At 33.3% G+C, this 26,730-nt stretch overlaps 2 protein-coding genes across 2 annotated transcripts; both read right to left on the bottom strand.

Annotated features, from left to right (window-relative positions):
• Positions 1-287: 287 nt before the first annotated feature.
• Positions 288-2,315, bottom strand: LOC134233001 (uncharacterized). Its single transcript, XM_062714995.1, has one exon. It carries the CDS (start codon positions 2,313-2,315, stop codon positions 288-290), a length of 2,028 nt encoding a protein of 675 aa, XP_062570979.1.
• Positions 2,316-8,152: 5,837 nt separating this feature from the next.
• Positions 8,153-26,108, bottom strand: LOC134233013 (C-type mannose receptor 2-like). Its single transcript, XM_062715015.1, has 8 exons — positions 26,007-26,108; positions 24,018-24,103; positions 23,421-23,514; positions 22,964-23,117; positions 13,328-13,341; positions 10,533-10,618; positions 8,706-8,799; positions 8,153-8,397 (listed from the first exon to the last, which is right to left on the bottom strand). The coding sequence occupies exons 1-8, from the start codon at positions 26,074-26,076 to the stop codon at positions 8,156-8,158; spliced, it is 840 nt and encodes a 279-aa protein (XP_062570999.1). The 5' UTR covers positions 26,077-26,108; the 3' UTR covers positions 8,153-8,155.
• Between the last annotated feature and the right edge of the window lie 622 nt (positions 26,109-26,730).

The raw sequence follows: 26,730 nt of genomic DNA, 5'->3' as shown, positions 1-26,730 counted from the left end.
AAATTTTCTTATTTTACTTTCTGGATTTTGATACAAGTATTGTGAAACATGATATCAAATTACATGCAGAACCATCCTTGAAATAAGTCAGTAATTTATGTATGGACATTTGATATTCTGTTTTAAAGAGAAGGATAACACATTTTAAAATAAATGAATAAAATAATCATAATACATTTACATCAAATTTTGTCAATATCCCATTGTATATACAAACTTCCTTCCCCTTAATGATATTTGAAACTGTAAAGCTTCTACATGCTCTTCATCAATTTGCACTTATATTTCTAAACCAGTGGTTTCTGTGGGGTTATTTTCATTATATTCTGTATTCTCATCCGTGTTACAGTTTGTATACCATGGTACGGTATTTGTTTAAGGGATTGCTTATATGAGAATAGAGCAGAGTGTACGTCCCCTGTGATCTGTTGACATATGCCAAGGATCTGCCATGATATGTCTTTGAGTCCTTCAGGTATAGCCCCACCATGCTCTAAGTGGACCAAGTTCTGTAGAATATGTAGAGCTCCCTGTGACTGCATTGGATCGGTATGAATGGAACACAGGGTCTCTAGCATGTATATCATTACTAAAGTGGGAATAATCAGAACGTTATCTCCATTCTTTACTCCAGACTGTTCTGGCAATAATTCATTCATGTAAGCGATGTCTTTGTGGAGGGCCATGTTCTGTGTTGTATAGATTCCCTGTCTCAATTTTTTACACACAGAATGCTTCACGAAAGCATGATTATACCTCTCGTGGTTTTTATGACTTTTGTGCACCAAATATGTTTGTCCAACTGCTAATTTTACTTTCAATATTTGAAGAAATGACAAAGCTTTTAAGTATCTGGATGTCCGGTAAAAATACATAGCTATGTACAACATGTCAGAAATACAACCAAACTTGGCTGCTAATCTCAACATGTGACAAATCATTTTGTCTGCTGTATACATCAGTTTGTTGGGATGTGTGTTAGCCCACCTGTTGAAGAATAAAAATGCAGCTGTGTAAAGGAAGTAGGTAGTGTTTTTCTGTAAATAGAAAACTTTATAGTGTGTCAAGGATTTGCCCATCAAATGCTCTACTGTTTCAAAATACTTAATGCAAGAACGTAGTTTTTTTGTCTGTAGCACATTATATCTAAACGTTTCAACAAAGAGTTCTTCTTCAAGTTCTTCCAGTGAGATAAGTTTGTATTCATCTGTACAGATAAACTGCCTAGGATTATGGAGGACCTTCATAACATAGGGGCTAATGGTGGAACTGAAAAGCAGGCATTTTAATCCCCTTTCATACAATTCATACAGTCGGTGAAATAAAAGCATCTGAGCTTTACCATGGATCTTATTCAGAAACATATTATTTTTTGGAATAAAAAAATTAGGACAAGCGCCCTCGTAAACCCATTTAAGGAGAAGTTTAAAGCAGATCCAGAAACACCTTGACAGATTTTGTGAATTCCAGTGAGGTATTGTGTTATGTTGAATTGACCAGAAAACTGACGTCTTCATGTGATAGGAACATAGTAATTTATCCTGATCGTCAATTCCTTTGTTAATTACTTCTTTAAGGAATATTTTTAGCAAACCGTAAGTTAAGAATTGACAGTGGTTCATGGAATCGACAAGTTTTTGTTCTGCCTGAGAAAAAGAAATTCTCCATTCATGGTCTTCATGATTTCCTAATTTGTGTCCTATAGGTACAAAGTGGCATCCATTTCTAACTATTTCATGAACAATCTGAGGTTTAGGCCAGAAACGGCATCTATCTATCCACGAGTTGGCAGATGGAGGCCAAAAGTCGCATTGGAAACAGAAGGCATAATCAAATTCTGTTATTCCCCTGTAGCCACCTCCACAGGGTCCATGTTTAGTAAATGTTGGAGGTAGTGATAAACAAAGGAATTGTCTGTATTTAGAACTGGATATGTAAAGATTCTCATTCATTCTGACCCATATTGGCAGAATTTCTAATCCATATGGTGGCATCATTAACTTAAGTAGCGTGTATCCAGGAAGACTGTCAGAACAATCACACAGAATTAGTGTTTTTCTATTACTAAAGTAATTCTGGGCTTGCTCTAAGTCCCATAATACTTTAAAAAATGTAAACCAGAACATCAGGTCAAAATCGGATCCCTCCAGTCTGAATCCTTCTCTAGAACTTCCACTTCGCATTGCTGTGTAGCTGCCAATTGTTGTTAGTTGATTTCTCACAATGTCTTCGATGTCCTCTACTTCTCTCCTTATGTTGATCTGCATAGAAGTACCTACTTTACGACACAGTCCAGCAAAGAGCGATTCTGACATTCTGACATTATCACTGGAAAAACACATCAAAGTACTGAGTATGTTAAATAAATCTTAATGATAGCATATGTATACAATGTATATCTCGGTAATATGTTGCATTTAAAAATTATAATTACAGGTTTCATAGTAAAATCTAATTTTTAGTTAACATAAAGGAATCATAAAACAACATATAATTTAAATTATCATGATTGCTTTGCTTAAATTGGAAAAAGTTGTTAATTAGATACTAGTATTATTTAAACATATTTAAGAAGAGAGTTTTTTTCTACTTTCGTATTAGTTCTAGTAATTATAATTACACTTACACCAGTGATGGAGAGCAGGAAGCCATTTCCAACATAAAAATATGGAGTGGAGCCGTAATCTAAAACGTAAGAACACAGTTTTTAGGGTATTAGGCACCATTAAGAAAATGAGACTGAAGTGACACGTGTTAGATGTTTTACTAGTAAAGGTAGCAAACGTGAAAATACTGAAGACCTTTCAAATGTAGGTGAAAGGTAACAGTTGAGGCCACATAATCAAAAAGAAGATGGAGGATTAAGGTGGGAAGTCCCGAGGACTGCTTTCTGGGACTACTAGGGTGTCAGGTTGGGTTAGGTTGGTACTGTACCAACTCGTATTTATATCTCAATAGTTGTATTAAAACTGTGACTTTTTTCTTACTAGGTTTCCTTAATCACTCAGGTGACCTATTGCTATCTGCTTTTGTCTGTCGCCGTGCGTTGTGTTCACACCTGAACATTTTCAGCTTCTTTTCTGAAACCCTATGGCAAGCCCTTTTACTATCTATTCGTGAAAAAAACGAATTATTTCAGCAAGAGAGATATCTCTTTAGCTTTTAGAGATATCTTTTAGACTAATAGAGATATCTCTATACCTTAGAGAGACATCTCTTTAAACAAAAGATACGAGTAGATCTGTTTTTGTGAGAGAGATATCTCTTTTACTTAGAGAGATATCTTTATAAGTTAGAGAGATATCTCTTTAAGAGAAAGAGATATCTCTAAAAGCTAGAGAGATATCCTTTTAACAGGGTCAAAAGAGATATCTTTCTTAGTTAGAGAGATATCTCTTTAGATTTTCAAGAAGAGATTTCTTTCTGCGCTAAAGAGATATCTCTTTTCCAATTATCGTTAAAATAGGGTTAGGGTTAGGGTTAGGGTTAGTTAATTATTTCTCCCCTTTTAAACAAAAGCGAAACAGGAAGTAAAGTCTAATAATTTTGCTATAAGAAAAAAGTCTGAGCATGCAATACCTAGAATAATATATGTTCTATGTAGACTAAATTACTATAAATCCCTTGTTTGAAACTAAATAAATAATAATGGTCACTTCGTTGATAAAAATGCAAAATTTTAACATTCAGAAAAACGAAAATAAGCTTAAAGTCTCAAATGCAATGGACCGAATTTTCTCATTTTATGATATAACAAACGATTACGAAATCTAGACAACACTGAATTACTCTCTTAAAAATAAGAGATATCTGTTTAAGTTGGGGGATATCTCTAATTTTTAAGAGATATCTCTAAAATGAGAGATATCTCTGAAATTTAAAGATAAATTTTATTTTCTGAATAAATAGCAAAAGGGCTTGCCATAGAAACCGTTAAACCAAATGCAACCAATTTTTGCATATAGCAACTATGGGTGAAAGGAAACAAACCTGTGAATTTCATGGGATCTACCTCCCTGGGGCCTGAGTAGTAGGCCAAAAACCGTCAAAATTTATATTGTTTTAGAGAGAGAGAGTAAATGAATGAAATACTCGTTTAAACTAGTACCATCGTGTGGAATGTGTCTGTCCGTCCTTCCGTCTTTCTGTCTGTCTGTTAACTATTTCGTTTGACTTTCATTTGATAGAAATATCATTCTCGGGCGTGTCTTAGTAATTCAATATGGTGTTGGAATGCACTATAATTCAATTTTAAATGTCTACGTACACTTTTGGAGGATATACAGAGTGTACATATCTCATCTATAGATCCAAAGACAAAAATTCAAATTGGTTTCACTGAAATTGATACTGTTGTACAAATGAATGATGGCTTGTATATATCTACCTTAATTAGAACTGTAAGAAAATGTAAATTAAAACTCCAGATGACCGCACAGAGACCTGTGAAATTGGGTAAAAATTGTCATCGTCTACTGGAAGTTTATGATCTTCATCACGGCTGTTTAACTTTAAATCCAAATACCCTTGTTTGTCATGCAGATAGGAATCTTAAAGCCTCAATGTAAATGTCGTCGTAGCCGAGGCGGAAGCTATTAAAAATCAAATCACGCAATTTCCACTCCGGATTCTTTGTTCCCTTTGCTCGAAAAATATTTCTAGCACCCCGGCTATCTTGATGTCAAGGTATGGGAGAGTTTCAAAATTTAGCTCAAAAGTTACGATCAGTTCCAACTTTACCTTTTCCTCCTTCATTCAAAAGTAAAGGAATTTACACTTCATGCACTGACTGCACTCGGAGCCCCTCGGGTGGCTTGTATCTCTCTCACTTACCTCCGACCTAAACGGCCTTCTACCATATTGCCTACCTATACAGTTACAGTTGTGATCTTATTTGAAATTCATTAAAATGTTATACCTTTGAGTTACTTTTGTGCCATGCTTAAATAAAAACCAATACTAGCATACATAACAAGGAAGACTTAGACATGTTAAAATGCCAAATCACTTTCTGATATAATATTTTGAAAGAATATTATCTTATTACCTCGTTTTTTTGGTAACTTTAATACACTTGATACGAAAGCCTAGAAGGGTCAAATAAAAAATGAAAATAAGAATGAATAAGTCGAAATAACGACTTTTTATCTCGTAATATCGACTTTTTATCTCGTTATTACGAATTTTTTTTCGTTATAATGACTTTCTTAAGTCTCGAGATAAAAAAAGTCGTTGTTACGAGATAAAAAGTTGTTTTACGACTTAATCTTTTTTTCTTCATTTTGTAATTTGATCCTTGTAGGCTTTCGTACATATACTTGCTTATATATTCAATGTAAATTCAGGGCAGTCTTCTTCGTTTCAATTCAAAATGTCTACATCTCATCTATAGATCAAAATTGGCCGCTCTGAAAATTAATTATACTAATGTCAGTATTGTTATACAAATGGATGATGACTTGTATATATAGGATCTCCCATGGTTTGTGGTTTGATAGGATTTTTATCCAACGAGCTGTGTGTTTTCTATCCCCGAGCCTTGGCGAGGGGATAGAAAACACACAACGAGTTGGATAAAAATCATATCAAACCACAAACCATGGGAGATTCTTTTTATCACATATTTTTGTTCACTGTAAATGTGTATTTTGTCTTTATTCCTAATTCAAAGTTCCCTTTCGGTTACCTCGGACCAACTAAACGTAATGAATAATATTACGTTGTATGAAATAGTTTGTACAAATATAAAAGAAAGAAAGTATTTCAGCACTTCTTTTTTTATATTCATGAATGAAAATTTTTCAAATATATCAAATTATGTGAAATTTTACAAATTAAGTCATTCTCTCCATCATACATATGTATTTGTTTATTTACATTACGTCACGCGGCGTAGGAACACATCGTGTTGACACGAAAACGATATCACATGAGCTATATCAACGGGATAAAGGTGAAAATATGTGATAAATACATGTATCTACCTTAATTAGAACTGTAAGAAAATGCAAATTAAAACTCCAGATGACGGCGCAGAGAACTGTGAAATTGGGTAATAAATGTCATAGTCTACCAGAAGTTTATGGTTTTGATCACGGCTGATTAACTTTAAATCCAAGTGTCCTTGTTTGTAATGGAGTGACAGCTTTACCCAAAGGCAAACGATGATGGTGATAGAACATGGCGGATGTGACCGGTCGGCGGGGAATGCTCACTCCTTCATTGCACCCGATCACCTTTGATGTTTTAGAAGCCTGTCTTTGCTACACTCTTAAAAAGTTTTACTTAGCAATTTTTTACTTGAAATAACAAAGATAAGTAATAGATAACTACTAAGCATCGGTTGTATACTATAGTTTACGGACTGTATTTCTATATAGTTAAATAGGTTAATCTATATTTTACATCTGTAAATCGTAGTAAATGCGTTAATCTATGTTTCAGAACTGTAAACTATACTTAACACTGAAAATGATTATCTGGATTGCAAAAATAGATTACCTGATAAATACAGTTTCACGATTTGTAAACTATATGGTTTACAATTCTTAACTATACCGTAGTTAACAATCTGATAAATTTAGTTTTTTGATTTGTGAAACTATGATTAACAACTCTTAACTATAGTTCACGATTGTAAATTATAGTTTACAGACGTGAATCTATGTTTATCAACAAAATCTATTGTTAACGTTTAATTATATACGGATATTAAACTTATTTAAGCATTCGTAAACTATAGTTGACAACCGTTAAATGTACTTTTACAGATGAGAACTATAGTCAACGAATTATTAACTATAGTTCACGGTTTGTAAACTATAGTTTACAGTCGATAAACCTAGTTTATCAACAGTGAAACTGTGATTAGCTCATTTTTTGTAAATTTGGCGTGCCACAGGTGTGTTATTAATTTTTTCAAAGTAAATATATGGCACGCCAAATTCACAAAAATGAGCTAATCACAGTTTCACAGTCGATATACGTATTTCAGCTACATTCAGTCAGCTCAAAGAACTTTTGCAGTCTTTATATAGCACAATTGAGTGTTTTTTGTTTTTTGTTTTTGTTTTTTTGGGGCTATTTTTGGACGGGTATCCTTTTGCACTGATCAACCTTACATTTTTTGTAGAAGGAAACTTTCCGATGAGAGAGAATAAGTGGTCATTATGACTTTAACCATGTTAACAGGGTTTTAAAACTAGTCCAAGAAAGAATCTATGAGGTATATATATATCTTTTTCTTATTTTAGGAAAAGCTTTATTAGTGAAAATTGTACTATAATTAAAATCACTGCAATCAAATAATCACAAATGCCATTATTGATCAGCTGTTTATTAAATATTGTAAACAAATAGATATAAAACTGAGGAAACTAAACTTGTATATGTGAAAATTTTATAAAAGGATATCAATTATATTTTATTATCATTGCACCGTGAAACTAAAAGTGTGTTTTAAACTGATAGGCATTACCTATTGACCTAGTGAAGCCAACAAACATTTAACATGCAGTCACCTTACCAGTAACGAAGAAATCAAGAAAATGATTATTGAACTGCTGGATACATGTATGAAGCGCAGCCCCTGGATATTTAATGAATTTTGAGAAATGAAGGAATGCAGGTAGAAAAAAAGACTAAAACTATTAGTTCTTTATAATGATTTAAAACTGTAGCTGGTGTTTATAATGAAATTAAGATCTAGAAAAGAGTCTACTCACTGTACATGCAGATAGTAAATATTCATATAACTGTGTTCAAATACTTAATCATGTATTATTTTGCCACCAATTGTCAAAAGATGGTCTTTTTTTAACATGTTATGACAACTACAGAGTCTCATATTTTTATTATGACAAACATCAATTTACATTGAAATATCAAGACAGAAAATAAAATTGTTTTGGAACTTGAGCGTTTTGAGAATATACATAGTCACAATAAACTCTATTTACTAATCAAAGATGGTGCACAAAATTTCACTTAAAGAAGCTTTTAGATATAAATTTCTATTGAAAGACAGTTTTTTTGAGGTCATATTTTAATCCTGCTCAAACAATGCTCATTTAAAGATAATTCAACTTCAAGATTTCACTTGAAAGTTTAAACAAACAAAAAATGAAAGGTAAAATAATTTTGATGTATTGCTTTTTCACTTTTCGCAAATATAACCGCCGAGATATGAATCATGGTCACAAAAGACGTCATGAAAAATGTATCGTTCTGCTGCATAAAAGAACATGCAGTCTTGTGGGGCAGAATCTGACCCATCAGGCTGAGAGGAACCAAAAGCGAAATACGTCATTTCCTTCATTTGTCCATTTCTGATCCACCTCCAGTCCCCTCCTGGTTTTCTTCTGTTTATGTTTCTCCCACCGACGTAAAAATGGAGACCTGTAAAGATGAAACTTTTGGGACATATTTTGCCTTTTAAACCAAATGTACCGAATTATGATCGTAATAGTTAAGAAACATTTCTTTATAAAATGCTGGACAGTCTTGTTTGCCTTTAATTTGATAAATTCACATTTCTATTCAAATATAAACTGGTGCATTTATTTCCAAAACTTATCTGATTCTGAATTTTTATCAATTGTACTCTTTGTTATGTATTACTATCAACAAAGACAAAATTTTATCTTTCGAAATTAAACTTAATTTCACAGATTTTAAGAAATCGTCACTTGTACTCTTATACTTACCTGATTTCATTTCATTTAATTTTTGTTTCATCAACATTGCTTCCTCAAGTGTCTCAAAATTGGCGAGATATGCCCCCATACGACTACAGCGGGCCTAGAAATCCATTAAAATGAAATTAATTTTAACTTTAAAAATGTGTTTTGCTGATCGGTTTTACTACATTACTTTGTTAACGAAAAAATGCAAATTGTTATTAACGTCAAATAAGACATACTAGTATATGGAAATAACGAACAGTATGCAATCGCAAAGGTCCATTTATCAAACCTAATCAGAATAAACATGAACCTCCAAAAACTATATACATAAACAAAATTATTTTTTTTTAAAAGAATACAATATTTATTACCTACGGAACTATTTGAAGCGGAAGAACCATAACATTGCCCTATTGGAGTCGCTCATAACACTTTAAATAGTGTTTCAAACATGGAACGAACTGTTCAACAAAAGTCTGCAAGTGAACAAAGTGTTCCTATTCAGTGTTCACTTTCGTTTCATATATACTCAACAAAAAAAGAAACGCATATTCAGAATAATATGAAAATTTAAGTTTTAAGTTTAAGCCTTATTTTATTTAAGTGATTTTAGAGTGTGTTGTGATAAAAATCAAACATGTCCTATGTTGCAAATAGAAAAGTCAAGTTGATGCCATTTTCATCGCCCCCAAATTCAAGGGACGTAACAATATGTACTGTGCGACGTTTCAATGCTAGTGAGTTTCCAATGTACGGATATCCTGGAGGAATACCATCTCTTTTCAGTCTCTTGCGAACAATTTATGCACTTTTATGCTGATTTTTTCATCTAGGAATTGAAGCAGCAGTTTTACAGCAAGTTATGAATCGCTTCAGGTGCTGAAGGGGGGGGGGGGTGTCTGACGGTCCTGCCTGGTTGTGGTTACCTGCGGATGGCCAGATAATGGTCTTCAGACGTTAGTTTAACGGTTGCAAACCCCATTGATTTATTCCAAATACAGTTGCAACTTCCTGTTGCTTAGCTCCGTTTAGTATCATCGTTAGCCTGGTTGTGTTCATCTTTGTTTCGGCGTGGCATTGCAGCATCAACTCTGCAATCAAATCTTAAATATGGGTTTGATAGGAGTGTTAATAGTTTCTCTAAATCCAAAATATCAACGAAAATAGACATCCGATTTAGAAGAATTCACGAAAATTACTACTTTCATAAACATGTTTAATCAAGGGAGATAATTCAACATTTGGGTTTTAAAACCCCATGTTGTCCTTTAAATAGGTCACAGGTATCCAATGATATGAAAAATAGTTGTTCCATGTACATTTTAAAAATTGTCTTTGAAAAAACAATATGCGTTTCTTTTTTTGTTGAGTATATATATGGTTGATACAATGTATCTCATATGTGTCATCAGAAGAAGAATGATTTTGTTAGCAAGAACAATCTATCAATAAACCGAATACCGACTGATTTTTTTCCCAATCCAGTTGATACGCAATTTATTTACAAACTGAACTGCCTAAGGTTTTCCCGATCATTAAAATAGGCAAAGGAGGGGGGGGGGTGAACGGTCGACAAGGGATGCTTATTCCTCCCTAGCACCTGATTCCACCTTTAGTGTTTTAGCAATCCGTGTCTGTTTCGTTCCAAAATTGTTTTCAGGGGATTTTGAGCTGAAATAATGTTCGTAGTCCCCATATTTCACCATGTACTTTTTATTTTGTAAAACAAATAAGTGTTGATAATACCAACCAGAATTCGAAGCTTCGGAAATTGAAACATTCAGACTTGTGAAAGATGGAGAAAATATATAAGTACGAATTCTGAAGTGTTGTAAAATTTTTACTTACAAATGCCTCGTCTCCGGACACCTTGTCTCTGCTGATGTGATAACAGTTGCCCTCGTAAATTTGAAAAGGAGGTGTACATATGTAAGCTGTGAGTAAGTAAATTATTTTTTTATAATTAATGTTTTGACACACATCCTTTTGATAAAGAAATGTCTTACTCAACTTTATGTTTACAAAAAGTTTTGAAATATTTTTCTTTCCTTTCTTGTAATTAAAGTGATAGTAAAACTCGGTTATAACGAAGTCGCTGGGGCATATGAAAATACTTTGCTACATACTGTATATACGTATAAGAAATTCATTAAATTGCTAAATAGCTGCTGATCCAAGATGGCTTCGTTATATCCGTGAATTATCCGTGAATTCGCAATATCCTTGTTAATACTAACCGAGTTTTACTGTATATACGTTTACATAATATTTAGTTTAATAATTTTATCTTAAGCTTAATTCAAAATAAAGTTTTTCCAACATTTAATAGTTTTATCTCCCTCAGCTACTTACATTGCTTCTCTGGACAACCTAACCCAACTGTAAAACACAGCAAAAACACAACAAATAACTCAGACTTCATCCTGAATACAGGCATCAAGAATAGAAACCTGAGTTATATAACGTTAAATGAATAAAAACAGAAAACGTGCTGCATACATTTGATTGAGTAATGTGACAAAACAACCTGGTTATGTGAAATTAAAAAATAAACCAATTTAAAAAAATCGACTGAAACAACACGATTGAATCTAGCTGCAGGTACTACATTGGTATGGTTCATGTATTCTTCCCAATATGTATGTATGAAGGATATGGAGATAACGAAAAGTATTCAATATCAAAGCTCATAAAACAATAAAAATTGGAGCTGGGCAAACAGGACCTCCGAAAACATCAGAGGTGGGATCAGGTGCCATAGAGGAGTGAGCATCCCCTGCTGACCGGTCACACCCTTTGTGTGTTTATTGTCATGAGCGAGAAACAACGGACAAAACCCGTCGTCAATTCAGTGTTTAAGTAATAAACTAACAATTAGTATGAAAAACGTCAGTCAATAATAAATTGTATTTGCTGACAGGGTCATTGTATCGACCATAAAACTTATTTGTCAATAATTCACGTTGTTTTAGAAATTGTTCATAAATAGAGCATGCTGTTGAGTATCGAATCAACTGAGATATATAAACCCCGTATGCAGGTGATGAATGTATAATTATTGCTGCATAAGTAAGAGAAGTTGACGATAGAAAATTTAAAGTCATCACGTTTATCATAAAGTTTGGTTGTTAGATTACCATAAACGTCTTTTTCAAGTAAAATATCCAGGTAAGAAACAGATATGTCAGACTCCCTGATATCTTTTATCTCAAGCTCATCAGGATATATCGTAAAGAAAAGGGTAGGAAATTACCATTGTTAAGTGACAATACGTCGTCGATATATCTAAATGTCGAGTTGAATGCCACAGCAAGTGTTTTCTTCTTTTCACGCATTTATTAAGATTTTGTATAAATTCTGCTTCATATGAATACAAAAAAAAGTCTGCTAATAACGGAGCGCAATTGGTACCCATAGAAATTCCAATAGATTGTTGGAAGACCTGGTTTCCAAAAACCACGTAGAAATTGTCAGGGTTAGGGTTATCAGAAATTCAAGCATCTTTTTGATGTTATCGTCAGAGTAATTGTGTGTGCAATCGGAATGTGTTTCAACAAAATAATTTTGCAAATGACCAGGTAAAAAAAATTACGAGTTCCTTTTTTATTGAAAAAGCAGCTGTCAATAATATCAAAAAGCTTTGACTTTCATTTATCATTGGGAATGGTTGTGTATAATGTTGAAAAGTAAGTTTTTAAGCTGTTGATTTTAGTAAAATCTTGTGATTTCAAATTGTCCAAAAGTTCTTTAATTTTTTGAGTATCAACATCTGATTCACAACACTTCTGGAATACATATATATTGTTGCACAGTACTCTTTTTCCTTCACTACTGTCAAGTGATGAGCAAAGAAAGAGGATAGGTTGAACATTTGTTGGAACCTGCAATGTATCTTTGTTTGTAAGACTATAAACTTTCGCGTCAGAGGCAATCCAAAATCACATATATTTCTCGCTCGGGAGAAAAATGATTCATGCTATGGATATCATTATGATAATGTTTTGCTGAGTGTGTATTTTATATTTTGCTGTGGGTGTTTTAATAATTGATTATGACGAGGAGGTTTTACATTTTATAGTAGTGATGTATTATGATCACACGAGTTTACCGTATTTGCTGTGGGGTATCATTATGATAATGTTTTAAATGTTTAGAGACCAGAAACCTGTTCGTCTTTTTGTTAGGATCCTCAATAAAATATTTAAGAATTGCTAAAATAACATCATTACCCCCGTTTGAAAAGCAGGAGGGTATATAGTAATCGTCTGTGAGTCCGTCTGTCCGTCTGTTACACTTTGGAGCACCCATCTCTTATCCGCAACTCTTCTAATACCATTTAATGAAATTAGATGAAACTTTCCTAGAATCTTTATTACATATTGCCAGTGTGCACCTCCTATTGTACTTTTTCATCCGACATATATTTTGGGTTTCCCACAGCAGAACATGGACACTGCCTTTATATTCATATGGGAGGAGGGGGTAGCATTTAGTAAGCTCATTGCACGCAGTACCTGTAGCTTTCAAAGACTTTTCTACATTTCATACAACAATTGCTCACGATAAATTAAAATCTGAGCATTTTGATCATATGCACTTATATATATTTACACCGCGATATGGCAATTTTAGATGTATTGGACATTGACAAAATAAACTTTATCATTTATTCACAGACCAAACAAAATGAATAACATTTTTGAAATTTCACAGTTTGGTTACTTTTGATAATATTTTCCATGTACTTGGCTAAAAAAATCTCTAAGGGAGAAAAAGAAAAAAAAATATTTTTAAAAAATATAAAAGGATGATGGATTTCCTCATTGACAACATTCAAGTAGTTCTTGGAGAATATGTTTCCCAATAAACTGTAAGATATCCGATTGACAGTAATTTTACGCCTTTTTAACCTGTCCTAGGTCTATTTTTATAATTCCTATGAGTCGCCCGCGGGGCGCAAAGGTTAGCGTCTGCTCTAGCGTCGCGAAGTAAAAAGTTGATCCTTTAGTTGCGGGTCTGAATCCCACTGTGGGACTTCGAGACCGGTCCTTCGGATGAGACCGAATAAACCGAGGTCCCGTGTCGCAATAGGTGCTGGCACGAAAAAGATCCCTTCCTGCTCAATGGCCATGAGTACCGAGTATAGGACGAAATTTACAGCTCTCCACTTGCAAGTGGTGGTGTCTCCATATGAGTGAAAAATTCTCGAGAGGGACGTTAAACAATATACAATCAATCAATCATATAATTCCTATGAAGCGGAATTTATTAAAAACACTTCTACAAGAGAATAGGAATGTACTATAGCTGTCGTCTTCAATTCGATATTTTTATGTATATTTATCAATTAACAGTAGTTATTTTTATTCGTATTTTTATTCGTATGTAGATTAAATATATTCCAGTGAACTTGAAATAAAGGACATCAAAGTCTGTAAAATTTGTTAAGTGTTCAAACGGGATGACTTCATCTTTTCTATCGTTTACTTTCCTTATTTATGTAGTAAATGTATGGAGAACAGAATCCAAGAAAAAATTTCTATATAAAATTGGAGCAGAGCAAAGACATACCTAAAAAAAGAATTAGAAGTGGGATCAGTGCTATGGAGGAGTGGGCCTCCCCTGGTAACCGGTCACGCCCGCCATTTTCTTCTTGCAATGATCAGGAAATTCAAGGTGATTATAATGGTGTAACAATTAGTATGAAAGACGTAATATTTCACACTAACCTTCTTATATAATTAAAAAATCTCCTGAAATATTCGCTACTCAAGGGAAACTCTGAGTTCAATCATTTTTGGAAGTGAGGTACGCTACTGAATGACAGGTTGATGTTACAGGGATATCATATTGTTCCTTGTGATTAATTTATGAACCGAAAAGTCCGTAGATGATTCTTTGTGAAAATCATTGCAACACAGTTTTATAAAATACATCAGTTAGCATAAAGAATAACAGCAGGATGTATATAGGAAATAAAACCGTGGGCGTACTTATTATAGAAAACCAAAGGATTAAGCATCCCTTGTTGACCAAACACCTGCCTTGAGCCTGTTTATTGATCTGACTGAACAATCCTTGTCAACTGCATTGTAAGAACAGAGGTATAACGATTGATGTGAAATGAATCAGCCAAAATACTCGTAATAAAATAAGCTCATATGAATTGACTGCTTAAAACTTCAACAATTACTAGATAAAACCAGTGACGTATAACAAGCTTGTTATACGTCACTGATAAAACGAACTTAAGCTTAGCTAGTGTTTGTAAACTGCTTAAAACGTCGGTAATTCCTACATAAAACAACTAAAGCTTAACTACTTTTTGTGAAATAATTACTTACAAATGCCTCGTCTCCTGACACCTTGTCTGTACTGATGTTGTAACAGTTGCCCTCATGAATTTCAAACGGAGGTGAGCACACAATAGCTGTCAATAAGAAAATGATGTGTATTCGGATTTCATAGAATTTTAATTCAACGGACAGAGCTAATGTAAGCTTGAACAAAAAGATTCGACAATAGCTACTTTATACATTTTTCAAAAAAAATGTGAAAGGATGTAGTATATTTGATACAGCAGACACTGATATAATACGTGTTTCTAACTTTAGTTACACTTAAGTTCAGCACAAAGGATATGGAGATAACGAACAGTATTCAATATCAAAGTCCATAAAACAATACATAATGGGAGCAGAGCAAACATAGACCTCCAAAACATCAGAAGTGGGATCAGGTGCAGTGGAGAAGTGAGTAAAAAAAGCTTTCAGAAGCTGAAATGTGGCTGCTTAATTTTTCTTCTCTAAATTGCGCAGTTCATGTTCAGACGCATTGTGTCGGTGGAACAAGGTAAAGTTATAAATTGCATGGTTTATTAGTAATGAAAATGTAAAATATACCAAAATATAAATCAAGCTAATAAATAGCAGTAAATGTCCAAATCAATTGTAAATTTTCTATTTATCTTGCTTTTCAGAACATCCAAACACAGCTGTAACACACAACCAACACACCACATCTAACAAAGCCTTCATCCTGAATGTAAGCATCAAGACTCTGATTCATATACATGAAGAAAGTTAAATGCATAAAAACAGGAAAATTTGTTACATCATTTGTTATGTGGCAAAGCTCTGTGTGACATTAAACTAAAATTTATACTATAAACGAGTTTATACTAATTGCCATAATTGTCTCTGCTTCAGACATAAAATATTGTGTTTTATTTATACTCCGCAGTCCGTTGTACACGTACAATCTCTGATAAATAATTTTCAAAATGATGAATTCCAAGTTATACTTGTATAGAGTTTTAAAGTAAAAGAGTTATTAAAGACACCTTTTCTTGTGTTGACATGGGTAAGATTCTGTTCTTCCGAAGTTTGTACTCATTGATGATTCGTGAATTTGGTTTCAATTCATTATCTTCATTTGTTTCCTTCTTACCTTAAAGAAGCTTCAGAAATTTGCACATTTTGGAAGAAGATGGGTACAACCAAGGCGGGTGAAGTGTCTAGGGTGTGACAAACATGAAGTTAAAAAAATTAAATTTTAATCATATCTTAATATATTTTTTTCTTGATATTTCATGTAAGGTTAGATAAAACTTGATGTAAAATCTCTACAATTAACAAAAATCTCACAAAGACTGAAATTATTTCCCTATACCATAACATACACATATTAAGACAACAAAAAGGATCATTTTGTAATACTTAAACAATTTTTTTCAGTATGAATGGCTCCATTTTCTTTTTGAAAGATAATTCTTAAAGTTTACATAAAATATACATTTCAGGGGCGGATCCTGCAATTTCTGAAAGGGGGTTCCAGGTCGGTATACCCAGCACTTATGCATAGAATAACACCACGGCCACTTCAAGTACGTAGCTACATTTATAGGAAGGGGGACCCCCCAAAACAGTTGACAAGCAAAAAAAAACAACAACAAACAAACAAAACAATAACTCCCCCACCCCCCCCCAAAAAAAAACCCCAAAACTTATGCATCAAACTCTAAAATTCTTTTTGGGAGAGGGTAGAGGGGGAATTCCTGTAACTTTTCTGTTCGGTACATTCAAATGCTTGAATCTGCGTATTTTCCGTCAAATGTGGATGGAGCTTCCAAATCAAAATATTATTTAAAACAGCAACGTGACCTCCCTCCATATACATACTACCAGAACATTTAAAACCTTTCTCCTTATTGATTAAAAATATTTTATGCATACATCTAAAAGTTAGATACTTCTGAAGATGGTCCAAAAATGGTATAGCTAAAGTTCGCTGGAATCTTCCTTGCGTGTTACTTGTGGGTTGTCAGAGCCCTTAGCCTGTGTTGTGAAGGTACACGGAGGAAAGCAAATTTACAGATCTAGCGAGCAGAAAGCACAGATTTATTTTTATTTTTTCAAATCATTAGACGTATAAATATCTATATTACAGAAAAGATGTCTCTCTCTCTTTCTGTAAGTACAAAAATAAAGAGGGGGTTTCTAATTTAAACAATATTTATTCAGTAAACTGAATAGATTGGGCAACAGGCTTAAGCCTATAAATACCCTCTCTATATAACAGGTCATGGTAACAATACAATGAACAGAGTAAATAATTACAATTCATATTATGATATGAGTGCTCACATACGCATTCTAACATACTCACACACACACCCTCACACACACACGCAACCACACCCTGACTCGCATAGATAGGGGGTTTCTAACCCCCAGGACTCCCCATCTCCCCTCTGGATCCGCCAATGCATTTTTGGTTAACAAATATTGAAGCAACGGTACCATTCAAGAACACATTTATGACATAACATTCGCATATTTCCGAAAAATACTTGAAGTCTATTGAGTAAAGGGTCATTTCACAATTGGAAATTTTACTTTAAAAAGACGTAAATGGAAATCTAACAACCAAGGTCTATGATAAACGTGATGACTTTAACTTTTCTACCGTCAACTTCCCTTACTTATGCAGCAAAATACCTTCAACACCTGCATACGGAGTTTATATATCTCAATTGATTCGAAACGCATGCTTTATGTATGTACAATTTCTAAAACGAGATAATTTATTGACAAACAAGTTGATAAACTAGAATATCAGCAGTCTCGTTTTAACTCATCATTTCGCAAGTTCTTTGGTCGATACAATGACCATGTCAGTAAATACAATTTACTATTAAGTCATATGCTGACGGACGTTTTTCATACTAAATGTTTGGCGATTATTACCACCTTTTATTAAGGACAGATTTTCACATTATTTCCCACGAGACCCGTGTTTGCCCTTCTCCTAATATGTATTGTTTAGAGAACTTTTGAGCTTGAAAATACTTTTCATTATCTCCATATATTTCATTGTACCCGCAATTTCTTCAATTAAGCTAAGTGACAGTATAACCGATATTTCTTAAGTACAAGTACAAGTATAAATATACTGAAGGGAAAAAGAAACGCAGGGTAAACTTTTGAGGTGAATTAAATTTGTTTTTCTTAAAATGCTTTTTAGTTTTCCTATCTATCGTTTAAAATCATCAATCAAGAAGATATAACCAAATTTTCGTGTGATTTTGTCTAATTATTCATGAGTTATTGAAGCTCAAATGACGATACCCCCCAAAAGGGAAAATTGAAAACTCTCATTATCTTCAATGTGCATCTCGTGCATTTGTCAGAGTCTTATTTCTCTTTTGCATGGAATTTCATCAGAGTGTTTATCTTTTAAACCCTGGCTATATTTAGCATGGGTGACCACGCAAAAAAATAAGTCATACGACGCGCGCATGCGCCATTGAGAGGAATACAACAGTAAGTTGACTGGCTCAAAAAACCAAATTGCGGAATTGTTTTCTTTCAAATTTCGTATGAATTTTATGATTATAATCGTGTACACTATAAATGGATGTTTTTGTGGTAATAAAGTGGCGATTTAAGAGATGGCAGGATGAATAACCCGCTTGTAACATGGCTCTGTTTTGCGTTAACGTCAGCGTCACGGTTGATTGAAATTCACTCCAGACCCTCTCTAATAACGGCTAAAACGTTTTATGGGGGAAAATTTACAAGAGACTGCTTAGTAAACCGTTGTTGCCTTTTTCATTAATTAGGCAATTCAAAAACAAGACCCCATTGAACTTCCGTAAATGGTGCCAAGATTGCAATAAATTCATAATGTCTCTTAATATTGAAAAACGATGTGCACACCTCATCTGCATCAAATAATGCAACAAGATTTGTGAACAAACACGTCGTTATCAAATTGCACGTGTTTTGGGCTTTTCAGCGTTTTCCCTACGTGACATCATAAATTTTACGGTTAAGTAATTCTGAATACTGATTTTGATGCACAGTAACTAAATTTCCCATCTGACCAATTTTCGTAATTTTCCGTCATGTGGTCAAATTTTTATCGACAATTATGCTACCCTGCGTTTCTTTTTCCTTTCAGTATATATAATAACGTTTTTCTGCTGTGTCTGTCTGTTTATCAGCTTGTCTGACTGTCTGTCTTACGGTCTGTAAATATACAATTTTTCAAAAACACTTAGAATTGTAGAGCTACTCCTATAGTTTTGTCTGATTTTAATATATACTGAAAGGAAAAAGAAACGCAGGGTAAACTTTTGAGGTGAATTAAATTTGTTTTTCTCAAAATACTTTTTAGTTTTCCTATCTACCTTTTAAAATCATCTTTCAAAAAGATATAACCAAATTCTCATATGATTTTGTCCAATTATTCATGAGTTATTGAAGCTCAAATGACGATACCCCCTAAAAGTGAAAATCGAAAACTCCCATTATCTTCAATGTCTATCTCGCGCATTTGTCAGAGTCTTATTTCTCCTTTGCATGAAATTTCATCAGAGTGTTTATCTTTCAAACCCTGGCTATATTTAGCATGGGTAACCACGCAAAAAATTAAGTCCAACGGCGCGCGCATGCGCCAGTGAGAGGAATACAACTGTAAGTTGACTGGCTCAAAAAACCAAATTGCGGAATTGTTTTCTTTCAAATTTCGTATGAATGTAATGATTATAATCATCTACTCTATAAATGGCTGTTTTTGTGTTAGTTAGGTGGCGATTTAAGAGATGGCAGAACGAATAACCTGCTCGTAACATGGCTCTGTTTAGCGTAAACGTCATCGTCACGGTTGACTGAAAACCACTCCAGACCCTCTCTGACAACGGGTAACAAGTTTTATGGGGGAAAATTTACAAGAAACTGCCTAGTTAACCATTGTTGCCTTTTTCATTAATTAGGCAATTCGAAAATGAGACCCCATTGAACTTCCGTAAACTGTGCCAAGATTGCAATCAATTCACAATGTCTCCTAATACTGAAAAACGATGTGCATACCTCATATGCATCAAATAATGCAACAAGATTTGTTGACAAACTCGTCGTTATCAAATTGCACGTGTTTTGGGCTTTTTAGCGTTTTCCCTACGTGACGTCATAAATTTTACGGTTGAGTAATTCTGAATACTGATTTTGATGCACAGTAACTTAATTTCCCTTCTGACCAATTTTCGTAATTTTCGGTCATGTGGTCAAATTTTTATCGAAAATTATGCTACCCTGCGTTTCTTTTTCCTTTCAGTATAATTTGGCACATAAGAAATCTGTACTTGGAAACATACATCGATTAATCATTGTTTTTATTTTGATGAGCAGTGTTTCAATGGTAACTGAACAGTGTTTTGAATGATACTAAATAAATTTCTGAGAAATATATGCTACTCTCCTACAATTTTAATTTGATTTCTATGCTATGTGATAAACCTGATAACTTTAACTTTCCAATCGTTAACTTCCCTTAGTTATGCAGCAATATACCTTCATCACCTGCATACGGAGTTTATCTCTCTCTGTTGAATGCAAGAGTATAATCTACATGTGTACCATTTCTACAACAAGGTAAATTATTGACAAAGAAGATGATGAAACAAGAATATCAACAGTCTCATTTAAAGTCATAATTTCGTAATTTCTTCGGTCGATACAATGACATTGTCAGCATATACAGTTTATCATTAAGTCAAATGCTGACTGAAGTTTTTCATTATAATTGTTGGTACATTATCTATATACTGAGTTGGCGACGAGTTTTTCCAATATTTCTCAATCATGACAAGGAGCATACGGCGGGTACGACCGGTGGAAGGGGATGCTCACTCTTCCATGACACCTGATCCTACCTCTGATGTGTTGGAGGTCCGTGTTTGCTCGGCTCCTATTTCTTTTTTTAAAATTGTTTTACGGACTTTTGATCTTGAGTACTGCTTGCTATCTCCACATGTTTCATTCAATATATCATAGCACTCAAGTTGATTAAACAAAGATAAATAGTTGATTATTATTGAGTTTTTATGTTCTAAAAAAGAAAATTCTGTGAAATTGTTTTATTTAGAAACTTTAAAATCACATTAAACAAAAGAGACTTTTCTGCATTTTATACAACAATTGCTCACAATAAATCACAGTCTGGGAACTTGGATCATCAGCATTATTATATATTTATACCGTTATGTGGCAATTTTAGATGTATTAGAAATTGAAAAAAAAAATAACCTTGTAATTAATTATTTGAGCAACCTAGATGGTCATTTTTTTAATTGAACAATTTGGTTACTTTTTTCAAAAACTTTCATTTACTTAGCTGAAAAAAAATTCTAGATGTATTAGAAATTGAAAAAAAAAAATAACCTTGTAATTAATTATTTGAGCAACCTAGATGGTCATTTTTTTAATTGAACAATTTGGTTACTTTTTTCAAAAACTTTCATTTACTTAGCTGAAAAAAATTTCTAGGGCACAAATACATAAAAATTTGGAAGAAGTGGAAAAGAAGTGGAAATGAGTGTTGGAATCCTTCATTGACAATATGAATGCAGTCTTAGCTAGGAGACTAAGTTTCCAACAACCTCTTAGAATTCCCATGGACAGTACAGCGCCATTATAAGCTGTTTTTATAAATCCTATGAAGCAGAATTTATTCAACAACTTCTATCAGAGAATAGGAAAATGTTAGCTGCAGTCTTCAATTCGACATTTAGATTCATCAATTAACAGTAGTTATTTTTATTTGTATGTCGACTTGATATGTTCCAGTGAACTTGAAATGAAAGACAGCATGGAGTCTGTTAAATCTGTTTCATATTAAGATGTTTTAGTGACTGTAGACGATAATGACCAAGTAGAAACCAAATTGCTTGAGATACGAGATGACTTCATCTTTTCCATCGTTAACTTATTTATGTTGTGAAATGTCTGGAGATAACGAACATTACGTAAGCTCAAATGTCCATCAGTCAATACAAATTTGGAGCAGAGCAAATACGGACCTCCAAACCTGATGTAACAAGGTCATTGTATCGACCATAGAACTTACTTACGATATGGTGACTTTAAACGAGACTGTTGATATTCTTGTTTCATCAACTTGTTTGTCAACAATTAACTTATGCTAATTATTTTCTCATGCAAAAAATGAAAATAATTGAATTTAAAGGTAAGAACCGAAAATCTATCTATATCACAATCGTGTGCTCGCCCTCTTGTTAGAGTATTATTCTGAGTAGGGCTTTCAATAGAGTTAAACATGTATCTCCTAAAATATTCGCAATCCGAGAGCAACTCTGAGTACAATTAATTTTCAAAGTGAGGCCGGTTACTCAATGATAAGTTGATGTTAAAGAGATATCATATGTGTTCCTCTCCTTATGATTTAATTTATTAACGGAAAAGTGCGTAGACAATTCAGTGTGAAAATATTAACCTTACAATCTTATGAAAGACATCATTTAACATAAGGAATAACAACAGAATACAAAGGAAATAAAATCGTTGGTGTACTTACCATAGAAAATCAAAGGATAAATTTTGATACTATCACAAAAAATTATTTACAAAAATAAAATAAATCAGGGAAAATCCGCGCCCTTTGAAGATTATACAATAGGCATACATGTAGATAAAAAGTCAACTTAATTTGCTGAGGGATAAATAAAGTTTTATTGAAAAGCTTTTTCATGTCATCTTTTTATTTTGTTCTTTAGAATCTAAAGAGGTGTGTTTAATGATAATTTTGCATTACTAGTATATTGGTCGACAGTAAATATAACAAAATTAATAATAATTTCAATATTATACACATGTATTTCTTTTTCTTTTTACTTTTCGCAGATATAACCACCGAGATATGAATCATTGTCACAAAAGACGTTATGAAAAGCGTATCGATCCCCTGCATAAAAGAACATGCAGTCTTGGGGAGCTCCGTCATTTCCATTAGGTTCCCCGGCTCCAAAAGCGAAGTACGTCATTTCCTTCATTTGTCCATTTTTGATCCATCTCCAGTCCCCTCCTGGTTTTCTTCTGTTTATGTTCCTCCCACCGACGTAAAAATGGAGACCTGTAAAGATATAATTTGATCAACAACTTTGTGCGTCTCAAACCAGATGTACTGAATTAAGATTTCTATAGCGTTAGAAAGATTGCGAAATAAAATGCTGGAAAGTTTATCTTCCTGTAATTTAATATCTTAGATAAATTCTAATTGTACATAAACAAAGTGTTTAAAATTTTAATACTTATCTAAATCTGATATTAACTGATTTTTGATAACGACTTTCTTATGTATAGCATCAACAAAGATATATTTTTACCAATATATATTTTATTTCACAAATCTTGAGAAATCGTCACGTTTAAGTACCTGTATTCATTTCTTTCAATTTTTGCTTCATCAGCATTGCTTCCTCCAATGTCTCAAAATTGGCGAGGTATGCCCCCACACGACTACACCGGGCCTGAGGAAAAGTTAAAAGTTATAGACTATTTAAGAAATATACGCGTACGCATCTTAATGTAAAATATTATTCAAATTATTGCAACCATCTATACAAGATTCTTAAATTTAAACTCGGTAGGTTTATACATACATATATAAATTAAAAAGTTGGAAATGACATACAATGATCGATCTAAAAAATGTATAGACAATGCGAATCTGCGGAAAGGGCATAAAGTACGGACCCCTGGAAATTCCAGAGGTGGGATCAGGTGCCTGGGAGGATTAAGCATCCCCTGCCGACCAAGCACCTGCCATGAGCTCGTGTCTTATAAAGTCAAGAAGACTGAACAATCCCTTGTCAAATGCATTGTAAGAATAATTACCTAACGATTGATGTAAAACAAATCAGCCAAAATACTCGTAATAAAATAAGCTCATATAAATTGACTACTTAAAACGTCGGTAATTCCTACATAAAACAACTAAACCTTAACTACTGTTTGTAAAATGATTGCTTACAAAAGCTTCGTCTCCTGACACCTTGTCTGCGCTGATGTTGTAACAGTTGCCCTCGTAAATTTCAAACGGAGGTGAGCACACAAAAGCTGCCAATAAGAAACTGATGTGTATTCGGATTTCGTAGAATTTGGTATATCAGTTCAACAGTCAAAGCTAACTGTAAACTAAAGATTTCACATGGACCGCTTTATACATTTTTGAAAAGTTTGAAAGGTTATGTTTATTTGAATCTACAAACACTAATTCTGGTATAGGTGCTTCATCAAAAAATAGCTCTCGAGAGCTAAAATATTTATAATGCTCAATTTTTTTTCTTACCAAAGTTGAATAATGTTATTTAACTTAATATTTTTCGTCAATTATTTTAAAATTGAAACGTATATCTCATTGGGGGAGTTACAGTAGCAAGATTACCTTTCCCCTCGATTATAACTACAGTAGTGTAAATTATTGAGTTGCACCTCTGGGAATAGTCCTGGCCCTGGGGGAAATGGAAGCATGCTTACTCCCTGAACTCTACTCTTTAACTGTATATCTATATTCTATCTTTAACAAGATGCATTAAATTTACATATTCATTTTTAGATATGACTAATAATTTTTTTTTTCGATTTATGTTGAAATTGCCTCAATTTTTTCTTGAATTTTCAGTGTCACAGTATAATGATAAAATTCATAAAAATTAATTGAATACTTATTTCTGAACAAATATGATTATTTCTCTGACCAAATAATTTTATGTGCCACCAGAAAGGGAAATACGAATCTAACCTGAAGAGTAGTGATTGTAAATACTTCAAAAGGGAAAATTTATCATATTCTCCTAAAATACTTTCGACCACAAAATTAAGTTCCTGGTTTTCTTCTATCTTTATGAATAAATGAAATATAATCGCTGTTTTGTTTTTGTTTTCTTTTTCTTTTGAATTTCGTTTAATGTGTGTTGCCGAATCCACATTTAATATTTCGATATTTCAAATTTAATAAAAGAACTGAAATATGATGCAGAATTTTTAGAATGAAAGACATGGAGGTAAGGAACGGTATTCAATATCAAAGTTTATAAAACAATACAAAATAGGAGCTGAGCAAACACTGAACTCCAAAACATCAGAGGTGGGATCAGGTGCCATGGAGGAGTGAGCATCCCCATACTGTGTGCTCTTTGTCATGATCGAGAAATAACGGAAAAATCCGTCGTCAGTTCAGTGTATAAATAACGGACTTACATTTAGTATGAAAAACGTCATGCATTTGACTCAATGATATATTGTATTTGCTGACAAGGCCATTGCATCGACCATAGAACTTACGATGTGATTACTTTAAACGAGATGATGATATTCTTGTTTCATCAACTTGTTTGTCAATAATAAAGGTCTTGACAAATATTTCAAACTTTCAGGATCAAATGTACTTAAATGCGCACTTTCATATTCATACGCATTTAGTCGTTAGAACAACTAAAATTTATGAAATGGAAATGAAAAATATACCAAAATATTTACATTTGCAAATGTTTTCCTTTATATAACACTACTAAAGGCAAGCGTTTTTATAACTGTATAAATACAGGTATGGGGTCAAGAGGTCATAAATGTGCGTTTGGATAAACGTTCGACGTAATTTCTCTGTGACGTCATAAAGGGTCGACGCGCGTTTAGTGGATTACATACATACCGTTGGGTTTGAAAAATTAACGCATTTCACACGTTAAAAGTAACAATCAGGCAAATATAAAGTATGAATAAGTCACAAATGTAAATATAAGTAATAAAGTATCATTTTTTGAGTTTTATTGAGATGTAAAACGGGTTGGCACATGATCAAATCCTCCATAAAGCCCTTCGGGCTTTATGGGATTTGATCACGTGACCAACCCGTTTTACATCTCAATAAAACTCAAAAAATGATACCTTATTTCTTAAATATAGATTTAGAGAGTAAAGGGTAGAAAATATCCATATCAATCGTATTTTTTGTACTTGCCTTGCTTTTCAGAACACCCGAACACAGCTGTAAAACACAGCCAACACACCACAAACAACCAAACCTTCATCCTGAATGTAAGCACCACGACTGAGCTAACCAGATTTATATATAACGTTAAATGCATAAGAACAGACAATGTGTTACACCATTTTTAATATGTAAAACTATACACATCTATGACAATATACTATAACCATTTTTTTTACTGGCTGCAGGTGTGCTATTAATTATATCCCAAAGCCTGTTGTACGATTTAAATTCTGATAAATAACGGTTTAATAAATAACATCCTGGATCATATTTGCACAAAGGTTAAGAGTTTAAATGTATTCAAGAGGAATTTATTGTTATATACTTTTTCAATACAATTAAGATTATTTCAATGATAAACATTTTAATATTATGATATTCATCCCTGATATGTGATCCTATTTCTTGCGTTACTAGGGGCTTGATTGTGCCCCCCCCCCCCCCCAATGGTTCGTATATATTGATTTGATGATTTGAGAAATTGATTACAATTTGTTTTTTCATCTTTCCATTTCTTTGAAACACGCTTTGGTATTTTCTACTTCAGTCTGATTTACCGGGTAAATCAAACCTTCACTAGCTCCTTTTTATTTTGATTATCACGCGACTTTTTGATAAAAAAAATCTTATTCGAGTCTTATGAATCTCGATTTTAGTTCATTGGGTTTACCAATACTTTCCTGTATTAAAA

This window comes from Saccostrea cucullata, unplaced genomic scaffold (assembly GCF_032062105.1).
Source record: "Saccostrea cucullata isolate Sc308-1 unplaced genomic scaffold, CSIRO_AGI_Scuc_v1 ctg1011, whole genome shotgun sequence".
Classification (NCBI taxonomy): domain Eukaryota; kingdom Metazoa; phylum Mollusca; class Bivalvia; order Ostreida; family Ostreidae; genus Saccostrea; species Saccostrea cuccullata.
This window is presented reverse-complemented; position numbering and strand designations above follow the sequence as displayed.